General features: G+C 46.1%; 1 protein-coding gene across 5 annotated transcripts in view; it reads left to right on the forward strand.

Annotated features, from left to right (window-relative positions):
• The window catches only part of LOC138468387 (NACHT, LRR and PYD domains-containing protein 3-like), a 1,409,260-nt gene that overhangs the window by 728,832 nt on the left and 659,448 nt on the right, over positions 1-20,980 (forward strand). For all 5 annotated transcript variants that reach the window (XM_069608927.1, XM_069608925.1, XM_069608926.1 and 2 more), the window contains one exon: positions 9,543-9,708. In XM_069608927.1, the coding sequence (XP_069465028.1) occupies positions 9,543-9,708 (166 nt within the window). The remainder of the gene's footprint in view (positions 1-9,542; positions 9,709-20,980) is intronic.

Genomic DNA, 20,980 nt, shown 5'->3' on the forward strand with positions numbered 1-20,980 from the left:
TACTAGCAGGATATAAAGCTCTTCAAGCATTCAAAGCACAGTTGACGAACCAGAAGGTTGAAATCTTAACAGACAGCACCACTGCAATGTTCTATATAAACATATAGGGGGGCACACACTCTCCAAATCTGTCCAAGCTGGCACAGAAAATATGGAGGTGGACACTCAAACGGGGATGTTCCTATAATCCCAAAACTTTCCAGGGGAACTCAACACCCTAGCAGATTCTCTGAGCCGAGATCTCCTACTAGAAGAACACGAGTGGCAACTGCACCCAGGTGTAGTAGACCACATCTTCTCCCAGTGGGGTTACCCCACGCTAGACTTGTTCGCTACATGGGTAAAAAAAACAATGCCCAGACTTCGACTCCAGGCTCCCCCATCCAGGCTCCAAGGGGAAGGCCCTATGGATGAACTGGTTAGAAAAATATGCTTATGCTTTTACTCCCCCCCACCCGACTCCCTTAATCAGCAGGGTAGTCAACAAGATTCACAGGGAACAAATGATGCTCATCCTAGTCGTAAGACAGCCATGGTATCCACATCTGCGCAAACTGGCGATGTGCTATCCCGTCAAACTCCCATGTTAGACAAACCTATTGACCCAACAGGCGGAGAATGACAGTACACCCTCAACCACAATCAATGAATCTGGCAGCTTGGCTCCTGAGGTCATAGAGTTTGGACACCTCAATCTGCCACAACGGTGTATGGATATCCTCAAGGAGGCTCGAAAACATAACACTAGACACTGTTATTTTGACAAGTGGAGAAGATTTGTAATCTGGTGCCAGTGTAAACTAATAAACCCCATAGAATGTACTCCATCCCACATTCTAAACTATATGCTCTAATTGTTAGACTCTGGGTTAGTATTCAACTCCATAAAGGTCCACCTGGCGGCTTTATCAGCGTACACCACCTCTTAGAGTAAGGTATCATGGTGGAAAATTCCAGTCATTAAAACTTTCAAGGAAGGGGTAAAAAGACTTAATCCTCCAATTTGTAATCCACCGCCAGGCTGGGATCTCAATGTTGTACTCACTAAGCTCATGGGGCCCCCATTCAAGCCAATGCACGAGTGAAGTCTTAAACACCTGACATACAAGACTGCCTTCTTATTGGCTATTACTTCCATAAGAAGAGTTAGTGAATTGCAAACATTGTCAGTACAGGATCCTTTCTTTATCATTTATAAAGACAAATTGGTTTTACACACTCATTCAAGGTTCTCTCCTAAATTAATTTCCAAATTCCACATGAACCAATCCATTGAGCTACCGGCCTTCTTTCAGAATCCAACTAACTCAGCTGAGGTAAAACTCCACACATTAGATGAAAGGAGAGCGGTCCTTTAATACGTAAACAAGACCAGACCACTAAGGAAAACAGACCAGCTGTTTGTCTCTGTAGCACCAGGCAGAGAAGGAGACCACATTTCTAAGAATGCCATCTCAGATGGACAGTCAGATGCATCCAACTGTGCTATTCATTATCAAACAAAACACTGCGTTTTACACAAAAAGCTCACTCCACTAGAAGCACAGGAGCAAATGTCTCCTTAGACAGCAAAGCAGCTACATGGAGCTCAGTACATACCTTCACTCAGCACTACTGCATTGACTCCCATTCCAGAGCAGATACACAGGTGGGACAAGCGGTTCTAAAACATCTGTTTGCTGCCGCTCCTTCTCACAACCCACCGCCTTCTCATAACACTGCTCGCTAATTTATGCATAGCATGTGATCTAAGCAGATTCCACAAGCCTCAGAAGGGACACATTACTCCCTGTAATCGTATTTCTGATGCTTATATCTGCTTAGATTAACATGCGCCCACACTTCCTCCCCTGAGAGAAGGTGCATGGATGTTTTATGAGCTTTTCGGATATGTATCTGCTTTAATACAACTGTACTCACGATGCACTTCATGCTACCCCATGTCAGAAACAAAACAATCTGAGGGAACTCGACGCGTGAAGGACCATGGCTACAGTGGACATCACACTAGGGATAGTATTACTGGCACGCCCTGTCGACGTCCCTTTTCGAGTTTCGAAAACCAAAACTGTAATACTCTGCAGCTTCCACTAGATGTCGGCCTATGCATAGCATGTGAATCTAAGCCGATACAAGCATCAGAAATAAGATTACGGTGAGTAATGTATCCCATATATATGGGTTATGTCGAAGAAGAAACTATATATCCTACAGGTCTATTCATGAGTACTAACACCGTAGCTGGCATCTCTGGTACCATCCTTTCCTGGTTTGGTTCCTTTTTGTCTGGACGCACTCAGTCGCTTTCTCTTTCTCCTTTTCGCTCTGCCCCGTGTCCCCTCACCTGATGTTTCCCCCAAAGGTCTGCCATCTCGCCCATACTGTGCAAAATCTATGTTCAGCCTCTAGCCAGACTCATATCCTCCCACGGCTTTCTATGCTATTCATATGACGATGACACTGACACTCATTGTGTGTTTGAACCTCTCCTCTTCCAAAACTGTGGCCAGATTTCAGACCTTTCTTGTAGCCGTGGGGCAATGGATGAATAGTAACTCGCTGAAGCTGAACGACGATATAACTAAGGTTGGTGGTAACCCCACCCCCCGCTGCCACAGCTATATGGACCCCCTGGTTTTGGCCTCCTTCCCTTGGTCCTTATCCTGCTGCTGTTTTGGCTGTAAAGGACCTTGCAGTTAATCACTGCCAACCCTGTCTGCTGAGTTGCAGGTTGGTGTGTGGTGTGCCAGCAAGGCCACTATCCGCTAAGAATTCTTACAAGGGTCCTCCCTTTCTTACACTTTCTTACCTTCTATGGTTGCTTCCCTGTTTCTGTCTCCCCTTGATTCCCTTGATCCATCGGCTGCAGGTCCTTCAGAACTCTGCAGCCAGGGCTGCCATTCTGCACCCCCATTATACTCATGCTACCCCCATTGTCTTGGGAGTCTGCTGTCAAGTGAAATCTTGTACACCTCAAGTTATGTTTAGAAGCTTATGAGTTAGAAAATCTCTTATGCCATTGCTTATAGAAAAGTCTACCAGAGATTTTGTCATGGACCAGAGGAATTTTGTCATCACAAATATTGAGAAGCCCTGTGTGATCGAACCGAAAGAAGCCCTATGGAACAAAGTGCTGGCATGGCTTTGGCTTCGGCAAAGATCCGTGCCAGGAATCATGAGGAGTTCTGACCTGAAGGTCCTACGGAAACTTGAGTTAAATGACTGGTGTTCTCATGAGAACAGAGACTGTGTGCTGGTAGGATGTGGGCCGAGTAACCTGCAGTACTATATCAGTATTTGTCCATATTTGCCCAAGAGTTCCATAAACCTCAATCTTATAGTTGATTAAGATACTGGTGCCTTTTTCTTTCTTTTTAGAATTACTACTATGATCTTTTTTGTTGTTGTTTTTGTTGGTGTTTGTAATTTCCTGTTGTTTGTAGCGCTCTGATGCCTGCGGGCTATATTAATAAATCCTTTACCATCTGCACTGGCTTCCTGTTGCCAAACAGATCTCCTTGAAGTCAATTTGCCTGGTCTACTGTGCTTTCTATGGGAACGGCACAGAATATCTTCAGCAGAAATTCTGTTGCTATGTTCTGACCCAGACTGCCAGGTGATTGTCCCTTGCATTCATTTCATGCATGAAGGTGGTCAAACCTTTTCTGTGGTGTCAGCTAAACTGTGGAACTCTGTCCCTTTGTGAATAAATGAGGACTACCTGTCCTTCAGGCAAGAGCTAAAATGCCTTTGGGCGAACGATGCGCTCTAGAAGTAAAATAAAGAAATAGTTTTGTGCATTTTCATTTCTATATGGGTCACTTAGGAGATCCACTGGTCAAAGTGTGGAACATCTCTTCCCAAGACTAGTTGGGGTGGTAGGTTTGGGAATTACTACTACCAACACATGTATTTTCCTTCCAAGAATCATAACCGGGATTTGAGTTTGTGAATGTCCATGAATACACACCCTATGTCCTTTTGTCCAGTTGGTTTCCATCCCTGAAGAAGTAAGTAAGCGCTTATGGCACATCCCCTACTCCCTGTATCTAATTGGGCTCAAGCGATCTTTCCTATTAAAACAACTGGGATTTTGTAAAGACTTTTTTACACAGCATAGTATTTGATTTCCTTAGAGGTAACGTTTCTCTAGAATGAAAGGACATAGTGCTTTCACTGGAGAATTCAGTATCTATGTTTTGCTGCTCTGCTGGAAAATTAGACATTTCTGGCCTATAAGATGGACAGTGGTGTATAAAATATCTTAAACTCCCACAAATACAACATCACAGTTCTAAAGAGTGGTTGTTTACAATAGACTCATATTCTTTCCAAGAGGGATCTGATTCCTCTTCAGAATATGAGACAAAAAGGTTTTTTGATTTCAGGTTTTATTTTTCTTTGAGAAACCCCTTTTAAAGAGATTGGCCCATTGGGGGTTTTAGTCCCTAGCCCCAAAATCTCTTGTTTAGTTGATTTACAATCTGTTTCATTTATCAAAGAATTAAAAAAAACATTTCTGAGATGTTATTTTCCAACTAGTCTCTATGTTTGTCTTCAGTGGATAGTGTTAGGGAGAATTCTCTGTAAGGCTAATTTCCCAAACCTAGTGAGTCCCCCAGCAGCTTTGCTGGATTTTTTGGGGTTTATTTTGTTCTCTCCTACTAAGAGTGAGATTCTTTTGCTCCCACTCTTAGACATGATTTGAGGTGTTCCTTTTACTTTCCATGTGTTTTATGGGCTATGGGGTCTTTTACTCCATAGGGTTTCATGTGTTTTTTTATGTGGGTTACACAGCACCCTCCGTGCCGTAACCCAGGGGTGTCGTAGCGACCCCCCAACATAGACTCCATACCCTGGGACTGACTACTGTCTCCCAGGGCATGTAAAGTCACCATTGTCTTTGCTAGTCCCAAATTATGAACAGAAACCAGTACAAACCATCATATTGTGGAAGTACTGGTCGGGGCAATTCGATTGCCCTGGGGTCTGTTGTTCGAGGGGGCACATCTCCGTCCCCCCTGATCGAGTTTTGGCTGGTGGCAGTGGATACTACTTTTTATATTCGACCGCGAATATATCTCTATGGGATTTTCCCATTGTTCGAGGCTACCAACTTTAATTATTTAATTCTTATAGCCTCAAACATGCCGCCGGTTTATTTATTTAATATTAATTCACCGGTTGGTATTTTCTGCCAGAACTCGATTCTAAAATGGCGTTTGTGTTCTCTTCTGTGACTCCAACCCAAGTCGAGCCCTTTGTTCCACTTTTTGGTGGACTTCTCCACAGAAGCCTCCAAAAGTGGTGCCACTCTGTCTGGGTACCACAGGGGATGTGGGAGGGGGTTTAGGCACCCTGGACTGAGTTACCTTGGTAACTCAAGTCGCATTCTTGTGTGATTGGCCCAAGTGGTGAGCCGGCCGGCTCACCACTTAGCATGTTTGATTGACAGCTAGGGTGAGTGAATGGGGGTGTACTGCATAAAAGCAGGGCTTTGGGGACTGGAACTTCAGAAGTCGCCACAGGACCTAAGAATCCGAGGAGGGAGAAGCTGAGCCGACCTGCAACGACGACACCACCGGTGGAGCCCTGCTGAACCGTCTCACCACTTTTCCCGATGACAGAGGAGATCTCCAGTCCGGAGAGTCTTCTTCCTTTGACTGGTGGGGATAACCAGTTTAGCCTTCTTTTCACCTTCCTGGAGCATCTCGTGGCCGCCTTACCCGTGCCAAGCACCCCGGCAACCGGAATACCACGGTTTACCACTACAGCAAAGAGAAGGGTAGTACCTTTTAACCGGGGGACTCTGCGGCTGGTTTCTTCCCTAGCAGTGCAACAACCTTCATCTTTCCTCCACGGCGAGACCTCGTCTTCCTCTGGACGAAACACCGACTTGCACCTGCTGCCAGGAACAACTGCCCCCGCTGGAGCTCCTTTCCCACTTAAGGTACTGTGTCCCGCCTGGCTTCCCTTGCGACAGATCGTTCGGGGTGACAGTAAAGCCTCGACTTTCTAACCTGGGCTAGCCTGGGGCAACCTAGCTAACTTTTCCTGACTTGAATTTCATCCTTTTTGTGCGAACTATCTACACGACGCATAACCCCACTGTGCGAACCTGGACCCCTTCTGCTTGCTCTCTCCAAGAGTGCGCCTGGCAATTGACTTCCTTGCTCTCCAGTAGAACTCTGCCTATCCTGCCTTATTGTGGTTCTTTGAGAAAGTATTGAAACTTGTGTGCTTTTTTAACTCTGCCTTTTTCCCTCCCTTTCTTTACAACTTATTAGAGTGTCATCTTATGTTAAGCGCTCACCTCTGTCTGAAAATAATGGTGTTTCTCACTAAGCTTTGTCTAATAAGTGAATAGGGTTGTATATATATGATAGTGACTGTGTGTTGAATTTACTTACCTCATTTTTGCTAGTGTAAACTGCTAGTGTAAACTACAAGTGTGTTTTTAAATAAATAATTATATACTTTTACATTAAAGCTCTGGTCAGTGTTTGTTTGTACTACTGTGTCTCTGTACCTATTGTGTATACTCTGCATACTGCCTAGCTCTTCTTGAGGGAAGTCTGACTGCTCAGCCACAGCTACCAAGTGAATCTGGGTGGTACAGACTGCTACCAAGTGGGTTTACTGCCAAACACCTGTAGTCTTAAATCTTTTGCAGTGGTCCCTAAGGGAACTGCACAGGTTTCTGCCTAACAGATACTTCCCAAAAAACCTCATGCAGCTGGTTTCCCACAATTTTTGCTCCTATTGATTTGTATAGGAACTAGAGAAAGATTAAAAAAAAAAAAACCTCAATTCTTCTCTACAAGAAAGATTGGGTAACATGTTTTACTTTCCCTCTTTACAGGGGATAATATAGAGGGACACACTGATGGGGGGAAAAATATCCTCAAGTGCAAAGAAACTGGTATCAGACAGTCATGGGGACAAAAAAGATGATAAAAGTTACCCGCTACTGTTTTTGTAGCTGGTAAAAAGGCTTGACTAATTGAGAGTTGGAAGACAAACCCCTACATTAGCATGTAAAGGAATACGGCTCTCATGATCTTTTCTTAAGGATCCTAATCTACTGGCAGGGAAAAGGACCTGCTTAGATTTCTCTCCTGATATCAATGTTAAGGACATAGAACATGGTTCAATTTCTTGACTATAGCACCCTTAGTAGGAGGGGTATTGCTATTCCATATTAAGCCAGATGTAAGAAATGTGGGGCTAGTATTTATTATACTCGTGTGGAATCCCCAGTTTGTATCAACTGAGTTCGATCCCACTCTGACACCATATGTGAGGGGTCAGCAATGAGAGGCGGACACAAAGTTGTATTTTCATTATCAGACCTCTTTATTCAAATAAAAAGGGTTGGATAAAGGCCTCTCTGTCCCTATCCTAAAGAGAGTTTCCCTACCTAGGAAACTAAAATTAAAGATCGGTCCGTGGCTAGTCGTCAAAACATATAAACTGTCCTTGTTTCCAAAACATACTAATCTGACCCTCACACTATAAATAAATAACTAAGAGTGCAAGGAAATGTTTCTGATTTATGTTTGGTGAAAAAGTGTTTTCTGTTAAAGCAATTAGGTGATTCCCTTCCCCAGGATATTTTGGTAGGATAGGAAAAAGTGTTTCCATCAAACAACAGTTTAAGGATGGTGAAAATGTCTCTTTCAAACAGTTTCTTTAATAAACCGCCTGGTATACTCCCCTGTCAGGAATCATTTAGTAGGTTCTTCAGATCCCCTGGTATACTCTCCTGCCAGGTATCTTCCACAATGTCTTATACTTCCATATATTTTGAGTGGATTTCCTGGTATACTCCCCTGTCAGGAATCATTTAGTAGGTTCTTCAGATCCCCTGGTATACTCTCCTGCCAGGTATCTTCCACAATGTCTTATACTTCCATATATTTTGAGTGGATTGCCTGGTATACTCCCCTGTCAGGAATCCCCTTCTGGGGTCTTGTAGATCTCCTGGTATACTCTCCTGCGGGGTATCTTCCGCCCAATTGTTCACTGCCTGATGTATTCCTTCACCAGAACTTTTTCTCTGTCTCGCTGTTTTTGAGTATAGCACAGTTGTATTAATTCACTGTACTCCTACTTCATTGGCTTGAGGTATTACCTGTTCCAATTTTCCCCACATTGACATTTCATACTTGGTGACTTGTTCAAGTTGTGCGTTTTAATAAGTTCATTAATATTTATTTGCTTGGGGTAATACTTGCTCCAACTTTCCCCACATTGACATTTCATACATGTGGACTTGTTCAAGTTTGTCTTCATACTTTACTTGGTGAGTAGTCAAAAACTCTTATTTGCTCACACGCCTATCGGTAAGTAAGTTTCCTCTCTGGACCAGCCTGACTTGCACAGTAGACCTTCCTCCAGCACTCCAGACTGCTCCGCATTCATCCACCCGTAAGACTACTGCTTCTCGACACAACCGTGTCTCCAGTAGCTCTGCCGCGGCTAACGGTACTCCCCCATAGTACCTGCCCCACAGTTGGGATCAGGTAGCGACTGCCGTCCCCTGGCCACATAGAAGGAGATTCTTGCCGGGGAATCAATGATTACTCCACAGGATTCATCATAGTGATGTATAGACTGTATGAGAGCACATTGAGGTCATTGTAAGCAGAGACTGACTCTCCTGGTATGTGGTAAATGCACGCACAGCTTTTATCACACAGAATTAGAGCACATTGAGGGACTACTAAGCACATTGAGCTTCATTCCAAGTATGCCGGTCCAGAAAACAACAGTGCCGATATGCTCACCGTTGTTTCCGGACTAGCATACTACAGGTCTACCTGCCGGAGCCGCTATGCCCGACAGGTTGAACCCTGCCGGACCGCCACGGAAGCACCGGCACCATTAAAAATGGTGCCGGTGCTTCCATGTTCCCAATTCCCATAGAGTCCCAATGGGGAAATACAATTTAACAGCGCCTGACTTCCCAGGCCGCCAGGGTTGTAAAGCCCTGGTGGCACACGGAAGTCCGGTGCCAGTAAATTATTCTGAGTCTGGCAGTAACCCGCCGGACTTGGAATGAGGCCCATTGACTCTCCCCTGGTACTTGGTAATGCACAGACCACGTTAGAGCACATTGAAGCCATTGTAGACAGAGACTGACTCTATCCTCCTGGTACGTGAAAATGCACACTCATTTTATATCACCCAGCATTATAGCACATCCCCTCTAGCCTCTCCACTATCTGCATGTCAACACATGCCCAATGCATACCACCCAGTGTTACAACACATTGAGGGAATGGTAACCACAGCTTGAATTCTCCCTCCGAAGTAAGCAATATACAGAGATTGTATGACAGTTTTAGAACACCTTGTTGGAATTTAATATACAGATTGAACTGTCAGTACCTGTCAAGGTACACCCAGCTTGTATCACATAGCATTATATTGCATTCTAGGGACACAGAAGTGTTTTGTTTGCAAACATAATCTTTGCCTTCAGTGTTAATAAATACCTCTGCTCGAGATTGATGTTCTCACTTCTCTTCAATCCACAGTCTGTCCAACACCGGCCTGACGGATGAAAGCACTGGCACCCTGTTGTTGACGCTGAGTACAAAGGAATCCCTGCAACACTTGGTTCTTTATGGCAATAGATTCACTGGGAGATCAGTTGTTTCATTCTACACCCTTAAGGAGACTATCCCTTACTTCAAGTTTGAGGTGTGTCACGTTACCTTGCTGCTGCCTAATACTATACCAGTAGGCACAGATGCTGCATTGTGTGTATGTTTCCATTAATGATGAGTTTAGGTAACTGATTTTATGCAACCTATATATCCATTATGGAATTGTGATTCTTAGTAGCATATGACACAGACCCTCCAGGCTTAAGAAATCATAGCAAGATACTCAGAGATCAAAATGAACAAGTGGAGGAATTAAGACCTAGGAAAGAGATAAGAGCAAAGGTAATAAAAACAAGCATTGGCAACATCAAAAGTTTTGATTTGTAAATGGCCCATTTTTTTACAAAGCCACACAGCAGGACAACAAAGAACTGACTGCATTTGCTAAGCCAGGCCTATTAGCTTTGCCAGTGTCTATTGGTATAGTTTGCCATTGAAGAGAATTGCCAATGATCCACTTCATGCCGGCCAGATTTCCAGCCTCCATGTTTGTACTCATGTATATTTGAGTTTTCCTTTCTTTGACCAGAACGCAGACTACAGAAATCGGCCAGCTATCCTTTGCATACCCATAAAACCTTGGTCTTTGCATTAGTTTGTCATTGCCTCTCTGGTGAATCCTTTTAACATGCAGGTGGACCCTTGAAGGCTAGACCCTGAAGGCTCACACTCTGGTAATACAACCCGCTTGTGAAAAAATGCCCAAGTCGATCTTGTAAGGATAACCCATTTTAATCTCGCACACAGATGAGAGCAACAGCAAAGAACTCTGCTGCTAAGAACGTTCTGCCGAAAAAGGGTACAAGCAGAGGCTTAAAAGGAGACACATAGTCATTGTGATGCAATACATACAGTAAAAACCTGTGTTCAGCTGGTCGGTGTGTGCCTATAAAGAATCTGCCTCTCCCATAAGTGATGCCAGGTCATTGGTTCCATCCCAGTCCGTCCTTCTTCCATCACATGGGTGCTGTGGAGATCATCTTCTTCTCAACGACGAAGGTCAAAGAACAAATTAACTACACTCCTAACACAATGCTAGTTTCTCATTATAATGTGCACCTGACAGACTTTAAGACTGGCACAAAGGAGGTTCTGGGGCACTCTAACCTCCACACACACACATTGCACGCACTCCCTTCCGCGCCATCCGGCTCCAAGGTCTCCACTGTCATTTTAAACTATAATTTATCCCACCCAGCACCTCACAATACAAATCATATGATTGTAGCTCAAAGATGTGCAATGTCCGTCCTCTTTGACCATTTCAGGACTTGTTACTTTGGGTTGGTGGTCAAAGGGCACCTGGTGCCATGGAATACAGGGATTTTGATGTTTAGTAAGTTATAGGAGCTATAACTCGTGGTCGCCTGCGGAGGGGCCGGGTCATGCTTTGGCCAGTGTAAGATAACATGGACACCAAGCGCCGGTCTATGACACATTCCTTGCAGATAGAAAAACATCTTTGCAACACTATTAGAACAATGAATGAGCTTTATGGCGGTTGGGGGTGTGGGTTGTCCTCATGGGAGCTCAGGCATGACTGGAGATTTCCCTCGTCTTGCAATTAGGTACTAATACATAAAATGCTGAATTTGCCACACAGGCCTTGTCTCCAAACTATGGTTACTAACATCTACACAGAATGCACTAACATTTTGCAGTCTTGCTCGTGCCTTGGGCTACACTATGTGGCTTGATTATATTGGGGTGGAGTCCTACCATTGTCTGCCCCGCCCCCCGCCTACCCATCATAGTGCTTACTCTAAAGCGCTTAGGGTGTGGGACGCGGTCTGACCCTTCCCAACATTCCCATTTCCATTACTTCTACAGTAGCAAACTCCTTAATTGCCCTCCGCTCCCATGGTCTCCTCTCTGCTTTCACGTATGGCTGTGTTCCCTTTATTGGTACCCACGCCCTGCAGACTGACCGCAAACTCTCCCCCCTATGAGCAAGTAATATAGATGCTTCCCACATCCCCTGCCAGGTCCACCCAAACCTCTGTATAATTCTCTATATCAGGGGGTGGAGTAATGATAGTGTGGTATAGGTGGTCAACTTAATCTCCATACAGGATGGGGAGCATTTCATGCTTAGGGCCACACTGTGGGAGGTCAGTCTGTACTTCAATATTTGTCTCGTGCTGTGCTTTGAAACTCCAATTGATACCATCATTCATGCACTATTGGTTGTTGCATTGGCACAAAATCGAAGGGCCAGTTAACAGGTGCAGAAGATAACAAGGATGAACACGATGATGGACATCAACATCTTCATGATCGCTCCAAGCCACGACAGGGCCCAGTCAAATGCCATGGTGAACCAGTCACTCTCCTGTACTCCTCCCGCCTCTTCATACGAACACCCATGCCATGTACAGCTACAATGATGTGGGATAACAATGCAATCTCTGCATCCTCTAACTGCACAAACGTGCAACAGGAATCGCCAAATCTTTTGCAAACCCTGCCTTCCATTGCTGTTAACATGTCCAGCACATAGCGGTTTTGCATTGTCATAAGTCTCAATGAACGCAACTCAACCTTGATCACGTTGAACCCGTTCTCTGTATCGTTTGCGAGCTGGTCCGTCTCCAATCGCACGATTTGCAACCATTCTGTGTTTGCTCGGCCTGCACTCCAGGCAACAGTAGAGATGCAAAAAAGCATTCTGCTGAGCTGAAGAGTCGGTATTCCCCTGGTTTTTCAGCAAGCAATGCATAGGAGTCTTTGGATAAGAAATTCAATCTTTTCTTCCTCTTTAGGTGTTGAAACTGCCCTTTGCCTGGCAGGATGCAAAGCCCTTGTGTGGACAATGGGTTATCTTCTTATTCGAATATGGGTGGGGGCATTTGGTTCCTTGGCAGGGTGTGCTCCCCCCTTCAGGTATTCTTCTGGGATTTCTAGTAGCGCTGAGTACACGTTAGCTTTTTGATGTGATCTACCCATATTTGTGCACAGAAATTCTCCACTCGTCCTAACATGTTCTTGTTATATGTTACCCGTCTTTCTGCCAGGGAAGGTAGTGTGGTGTTCTGCCATTTGTTATTGACATGTTTACGCCTTTTCACTATCAAATAGGGTAACTCCATACACTTGATGTTGTTTGGATTGTTGTTGCATTTCACAAGATCTGGACCCACCAATTGCAGTTGCACACTGTGTGCCTGGAATGTTCCTTTTATTCTCCATTGTACAGGATGAACTCTATAATTGGGACCTCATTGTGCCTCTATAATTGGGACTGCTTGCGGTACTATCACCTTGAGAGCCCTTGACTCCTGTGGAATGAGTGACCACAAATAATCTTCCATTCACGTTTCTCACCACACCACTCATATCAGTATGCCAACTGTTGGTAAACTCGGGATTTGCGTATATCCTCAATCACATCCAAACCCAGCCCTTGATACGTATTGTACTTTTTTGTACTTCCCCTTTCATTATTCTATACACGCTCTCAGCGGGGCCAGCTTTAACAGTGCCATCGAAAATATCATATTGCTTTGATCTATCAAACGATCCACAAATTGAAGGAAACAAATTCTTCACCATCACCCTCATTGGCAAGTGTGCACATACTCTTGCTGTCGTATTGTTCCTGCTATAATCATCACTAACACTTATATCTACACTATTGCTATGCCTATATTAATGTCCATTATTATTGTTAGCATTCATGTTGCTACTAATATATGTAAATCCACTAATATTATTAACTTTTATATGTACTGTCGCGCCTAATTACACAGTCTCATTCCCCCCCCTTTATAGGACTTCCCCGTATAACATACTCTCCCCAATAAAGCCCCAATACTGCCATCAATATCATACATAGACCTGCAATAATGGTCATTCCACAATAGTAGGCATAGGCCCATATATTGTCATTTGTGCATCTACACTTCAGATCCCAACTTACTGAATAATTATTTACATTAGTGAGATTCATCATCTCTCTCCTGAAATGGAAGCAAAAGACACAAAACAAAGAAAAGGAGAGACGTACAAGACATACCTTTACAGAGAGAGAGAGAGAGAGAGAAAGAGCTCCCAAAAAAAGAAGAATGTGGAGCTAGTAGCCGAGCTTCAGCCGGTCAATGGAGTCTGACACTGCACACATAATGTGCCTTGACAGGCAGGTGAGGTAGATAGGGTGTAGGTACTATTGCCCCTCCTTTAAGATAACTGAAGAGCAGACGTGCATTCTGTTAGTGCCTTGCGGACATGGGGGAGGTGGACCCAATATCTCAAGCCCTTTACCTTCACAGCAAAGGGAGTGAAAAACACCACCTTGTAGGGCCTGTTCCAACTACGTACAACAAACGTACACAAAGCCATCAGGCAGCAGCGGTTGTGCGGTGATGCACTCAGGATCTGTCGCCGTCATGGTTGCTACGTCCAGTGTGTCTGCTGTCTCAATTCTGGGAGGTTCAATCTGTCGGGAGACGCATTTAATTGCCCGTGTTAGTGTGGTCAAATAACCTTTGAACTCATCACCTAACACCGCTACTGCCCTATGTGCATCTAAAGCTCTTCTTGCAGGGCATATGGGGGTATGTATACGCCGACCAGTGACCACTTCGTGAAGTGACAAATGGTGGTCTGTGCTGGGCTGTGTACGTAGACTGAAAAGGGCCAGGGGCAAACGGTGCACCCAGTTCTTCTTCAACGTGGCACACAGTTTGGACAATTTGCTTTTGAGGAGCCTGTTGATCCTCTCTACAACACTGTTGGCCTGTGGGTGGTAAATGTAGCACATCCGGTGCTTAATGCCAAGTAGTGCTGTGACGGTCTGAAACAGTGCATTGAAAAAATGTGTGCCGTTGTCTGACCTTAAAACCTTACACACACCCCATCGAGGAAAAATCTTGCGTACCAAGAATCTAGCAGCACATTTGGTATCCGGATGTGCGCAAAGCCCTGCTTCCACCCACCTTGAGAAAAGGCAAACCACTACTATGAGGTACCTGGAGCAATTGCAATGCTCACCCTTATCAGCATAATCTATGGGTAATTCACGAAACGGCCCACTAGGGCGGGACAATGTGCCCCTTAACATCTGTAGTATCATCCTTGTACTGTAACTTTGACGGGTGGTGCAGTGTACGATCATTTCTGTGATGCTCTCCTGAATATTTGGTATAAACCATTCCTCCTGTATATCTGCTGCGATGTGCTGCTTCAAACTGTGGGATGGTGTTCTGACTTGAGTGTCGTGTAGACCGATGAGACCTCCGTCCCCAAGTGACGCACAGGGGAACAAAATAGAAACCCGCTGTGCGACCCTTGAGGCCACAGGTGAGAGATGTCTTCCCAGATCCACGGAGCCTCTGGAACACCGATGCTGCTGTCAAGAAGGAATGAGGTTAAGCACCAGGCAATCACAATACAGGCAGGTAAACAAAAGAATCTAAAGTGTCTTACCTATCTGGTGTAAGGGAGACCCAGGTAACCTAGTAGGGAGGTTCGAGGCTCAAAAAGATACAGCGGTCCCTGGAGTGGTAGAACCGCAGGTAAGCGTGGATACAGGCAGGCCACCTGTAAGATAGGGCTTGACTTGGGGGTAGAAGTACAGCAAGATACTCAGGGATGATCCAAAGACAAGTCGATGTGCAGTCCAAAAATCCGGCAACAGGTAAACAGTTCCAAGCAAAGGTACAAAGGGGTGTCCAAGAGAGTCCAAGATAGAGTTCCGTGGTCGAGGTAGCAAGGAGCAAGTAATAACGCCAAACAGGGTCCGAAGCCAGCTGAGAAGCAATGATCGTCCTGCCTCTCAGTTCTTTATACTGTGTGTCCCTGGGTCATGTGACGTCTCTGGGCCATGTGACGTCCACCAAGATCACGTGAGGAACGCCACACTGTATCACGTGACCGACGTGATGACGTAACGCCGTCCCTTCTGCGATACATCCTCCAAGGCAGTTGCCAATGCAGGAAAGGTTGTAAACGAGCCCGTACACCAAAGAAGGTACGGTGTTTTCGGTTCTGTGGGTTCACCGAATCCCTTGAGCCTCGAAGCAGGGGTGGAGATGTTTGGGGAATGTGAGCAGTGTTCTGATGTGGGGGGGCCTGATGTGCTGAGGATCGCCTAACATAGCCCCTCCCCAACGGCCCACGACCCCGTGGGCAGGATGGATGGTCTAAATGGAAACGGGCTACCAAGCGAGGGGCGTTTAGGTCAGAGGCGGAAACCCATGAACGTTCCTCCGGGCCGTAACCCTTCCAATCCACCAGATACTGGATCCCTCCCCTAAACCATCTGGAGCCCAAAATGGCCGACACCTCGAAAACATCAGGAGAGGACAAGGACACCGGCGCAACAGGGGTACGAAGACGGACAGAGTCGGGACAAGGTTTGAGGAGGGAGACATGAAACACAGGATGGATGCGCCAAGAGCTGGGAAGCACTAGACGGAAAGCCACCGGATTAACAACCTTTGATATCACATAAGGACCGACAAAGCGAGGTAGCAACTTCCGACAACCCACTAGGCGAAGATGACGGGAAGACAACCAGACCCTGGAACCCACCACCAGAGGGGGAGCAGCCCGACGTTTGCCATCCACACGGGCCTTCATAGCAGCCTTTGCTTCAGTGAGATGAACCACTGTACTAGCGTGTAAGGCAGAAAGATCCCTAAGACATGTTGTGGCCGCAGGGTTCGCAGAATCAGAAGCATCAGGGACCGGCAAGACCTTGGGATGTTGGCCATAGAGGGTGTAAAAAGGAGAATAACCAGTGGCTGAATGAGCCGCATTATTATATGCGAACTCCGCAAGCCGTAAAGCGGCCAACCAAGAGGTCTGATGTTGCAATATAAGGCAACGAAGGTATTGTTCCATAGATTGATTCGTCCTTTCGGTCTGTCCATCGGTCTCAGGATGATAGGCCGAAGAATACCTGGTATCAATGCCCAAAAGCTTCGTCAGGGATCTCCAAAACCGAGAGGTGAACTGTGAGCCTCGATCAGATATAATGACCGAAGGAAGGCCGAATAGCATGAACACATGTTCAAAAAACGAATCCGCTAATACAGGAGCCGAAGGGATACCTTTGCAGGGAACAAAACGGGCCATTTTAGTGAACGTGTCCACCACCACCCAGATGGAGTCAAAGCCCTTCGACTTGGGGAGATCAGTAACGAAATCCATCGTCAACGTATGCCAGGGCCTGGGAGGTACCGGAAGCGGAAGCAACAACCCAATTGGTCGACCCCTTTGATGTTTAGCCTGAGCACATACTGCGCATGATCTAACATAACATTCTACATCGCGCTTCATAGAAGGCCACCAACACCAACGCTTGAGAAGATCTAAAGTGCGCTCTTGTCCGGGGTGAGCGTTAAAGGGAGCGTCATGAGACCACTCCAGGGCCAGATTACGTGTGTCAGGTGTGGGAAGGAACAGGCGTTCATGTACGAACGGTAATCCATCAGAAAACACTGGGTCCCATTCTCGCAACTGGTCAGAATGATCGCTAGTCCAGGATAGAACCGAGTCTATCAGTGACAATGAGGGAGTACAGAGACAAATCACATGACTCTTTCCGAGAACAGTGTCGGGGAATGTAGGCAATTGGACCCCCCCCGGGGAACGTGACAAGGCATCCGCCTTCCCATGTGCCGTTCCAGGACGGTGCATAATACGGAAGTCAAAAGAGGAAAAGAAAAGATGCCATCGGACCTGTCTGCTATTAATGCATTTCAGAGAGGCCAAATCCTGTAGATTCCGATGATCGGAGTATACTGTGATGGGATGTTTAGCCCCCAGAAGATGATGACGCCAAACACGGAAAGCGTCCATGACAGCCAAGAGTTCTTTTTCCGTAACGGTATAATGAGACTCAGTACTGGAAAACTTACGGGAGTGGTATGCCACTGGATGTAATTTGCCTGTATTAGGACATGTTTGTGACAGTACCGCCCCGAGGGCAAAGGAAGAGGCATCTGCCTCGACTATGAACGGAAGATCAGGATTGGGATGTTGGAGTACCGGTGCGGTAGTAAAGGCGGTTTTCAAAGTCTCAAAAGCCTCCTGCTGTTCTCTCTGCCACTGATATGGTACCCGAGGACTAGTCAGGGCCGTGAGTGGGGCTACAATCGTGGAAAAGGAAGAAATGAAACGCCTATAAAAGTTGGTGAATCCTAAAAAGGCCTGCAAGGACTTGAGTGTTTGAGGTGCTGGCCAATCTAAGACTGCTTTGACCTTAGACTCGTTCATGGATAACGCCCCAGGGGTGATGTGGAAACCCAAAAACTCAACAGAGGTCTTATGGAACTGACATTTCTCAGGTTTGGCAAATAAGGAATGTTTGCTTAAACGGGTTAATACTTCTCGGACGTGTTTTACATGGTCATCAAGATCACGAGAGAAGATCAGGATGTCGTCCAAATACACAACCATGTACACATCCAGAATATCCCTGAAAATGTCATTCATGAATCGTTGGAACATGGCCGGGGCGTTACATAAGCCAAAGGGCATGACAAGATATTCGTACAAGCCGTAACGAGTACAGAAAGCAGTTTTCCACTCGTCTCCCTCGCGAACGCGTACCAAATTGTATGCGCCGCGTAGATCAAGTTTGGTAAAAATGGAAGCATGTGTTAAATGATCTAAGAGAGGAGTAATTAACGGGATGGGATATCTATCCTTCTTGGTGATCGCGTTAAGACGCCGATAATCTACACAAGGACGTAAATCCCCCTCCTTCTTGGGTACAAAGAAGATAGGACTTGCCGCTGGTGAAGTGGAGGGGCGGATGTGTCCTAAACGCAGGGCGTTCTGTACATATTCTTTTAACACCAGTTCCTCCGAAGGAGACAAAGAGTAGATCCTGCCCGAAGGAACAGTGGAATCAGGAAGCAATTCGATTGGGCAGTCATAAGTTCTATGTGGAGGAAGTACCTCAGACGAGCCTCGATCGAAAACTGATTCGAAAGCCCGATATTCTGGCGGAATCCCAGACATCAACCCCCCAACAGTATGGGACTGTATGACTTCTGGATCGTCAACTGTCAGTGTGAGTTGTGCTAAGGCTCCCAAGACCCGAGAGGGTGTGTCAGGGGCTTGATGGATCGGGAGACAATAATACTGACAAATATCGGACTCAAAGAGTACAGTGCCTGCTTGCCAATTGATCAGTGGATTATGTTCACGTAACCAGGGAATCCCTAGTATGATACCGAATTGAGGTGCGGTGATCAAATCAAAACTTAAGGTTTCTGTGTGTATGTCTTGTATGTTCAACAAGAGGGGTGCAGTTTGATGTCTAACAGGACCAGAAACCAATGCAGAGCCGTCTACGGCTTGGACATGTTCCGGTCGTGTTTTTACCACTAAGGGTAGATTGAGGGAATGGGCCAAATCAATATCTATGTAATTACCAGTGGCACCGGAATCAATAATGATATTGACTGCATGAAGAAGGCCAGTAGAGGGACATAGAGTAGCCTTTACGGAGATGGGTTGAACACGAGCAAAGGCAAGAGGGGTACCCGGAGAAGATGATGGGACACTCGACCTGGTCTCCGGTTCTAAGGTCGAGCCATCCGAAAAACCTGACTCTTCTTGGGACGTCGAGGACACTCTTTCACGAAATGTCCAGTGGTGCCACAGTAAAAGCACGCATTATCTACCCTTCTACGTTCCCTCTCAGATGTTGTAATAGGACTGCGTAACCCTCCCACTTGCATAGGTTCTTCAGTACCGGAAGCGGGAGTATTAACAAGAGTAGGAGAGGAAGAGGCCCCCATTTCAGCTCTACGCTCCGATCAGCGTGCATCTACCTGCAGGACGAGATCAACCAATTCCTGATACTGAGTAGGCATAGAAGGGATCACTGCTAAAGCGTCTTTCATGGTGTTACTCAACCCCCTATAAAAGACCACCGCCCGCTTGTTTTCTGGCCATGATGTTTCCGCAACTAGCTGATTGAACCGGGTGATGTAATCTATCAGAGTTCTTTTGCCCTGAGTCAATTCCAACAACTCCAAATCCCTAGACTGTGCCCTGTGTCGAGTATCGAATACTCGGGACATTTCTAGGACCAACAAATCAAAGTCATAAAGAACTGGGCTATTGTTTTCTAACAGGGGATTAGCCCAAGCGGCAGCTGTTCCAGCTAAATGGGAAAGGGCGAAGGCGGCCTTAGCAGTGGACGTGGGAAAAGCCAAAGGCCTGCATAAGAAATGTAACTTGCACTGGTTAACAAAGGTTCTGAATTTCTTGGGATCACCCTGGTAACGTTCAGGAGCAGCCAGGGGGGAAGGAGTTGGGAGGATTATTGGAGTCGGGACTGTAGAAGTAGCCAAGGGAGGGGGTGTAGTGGAGGAGCTGCCATCTCCAAACTCAGGGTCTGCAGGAAGGGAATGCTGAACGCTCTGTATGGTATCCAACCTTTGATGGATCACTGTGTTCGCGGCGGCCATATCTGCCCTTAATATTGTAATTGCCTGAACTAAAGCAGTTATGGGTTCGTCCGTGGATCCCTGCATCGTCTAACACGACTATACGGCTTCTCAGTCTGTTCTGACTTGAGTGTTGTGTAGACCGATGAGACCTCCGTCCCCAAGTGACGCACAGGGGAACAAAATAGAAACCCGCTGTGCGACCCTTGAGGCCACAGGTGAGAGATGTCTTCCCAGATCCACGGAGCCTCTGGAACACCGATGCTGCTGTCAAGAAGGAATGAGGTTAAGCACCAGGCAATCACAATACAGGCAGGTAAACAAAAGAATCTAAAGTGTCTTACCTATCTGGTGTAAGGGAGACCCAGGTAACCTAGTAGGGAGGTTCGAGGCTCAAAAAGATACAGCGGTCCCTGGAGTGGTAGAACCGCAGGTAAGCGTGGATACAGGCAGGCCACCTGTAAGATAGGGCTTGACTTGGGCGTAGAAGTACAGCAAGATACTCAGGGATGATCCAAAGACAAGTCGATGTGCAGTCCAAAAATCCGGCAACAGGTAAACAGTTCCAAGCAAAGGTGCAAAGGTACAAAGGGGTGTCCAAGAGAGTCCAAGATAGAGTTCCGTGGTCGAGGTAGCAAGGAGCAAGTAATAACGCCAAACAGGGTCCGAAGCCAGCTGAGAAGCAATGATCGTCCTGCCTCTCAGTTCTTTATACTGTGTGTCCCTGGGTCATGTGACGTCTCTGGGCCATGTGACGTCCACCAAGATCACGTGAGGAACGCCACACTGTATCACGTGACCGACGTGATGACGTAACGCCGTCCCTTCTGCGATACATCCTTCAAGGCAGTTGCCAATGCAGGAAAGGTTGTAAACGAGCCCGTACACCAAAGAAGG

This window comes from Ambystoma mexicanum, chromosome 4q, assembly GCF_040938575.1.
Source record: "Ambystoma mexicanum isolate Mex_15411 chromosome 4q, UKY_AmexF1_1, whole genome shotgun sequence".
Lineage (NCBI taxonomy): Eukaryota > Metazoa > Chordata > Amphibia > Caudata > Ambystomatidae > Ambystoma > Ambystoma mexicanum.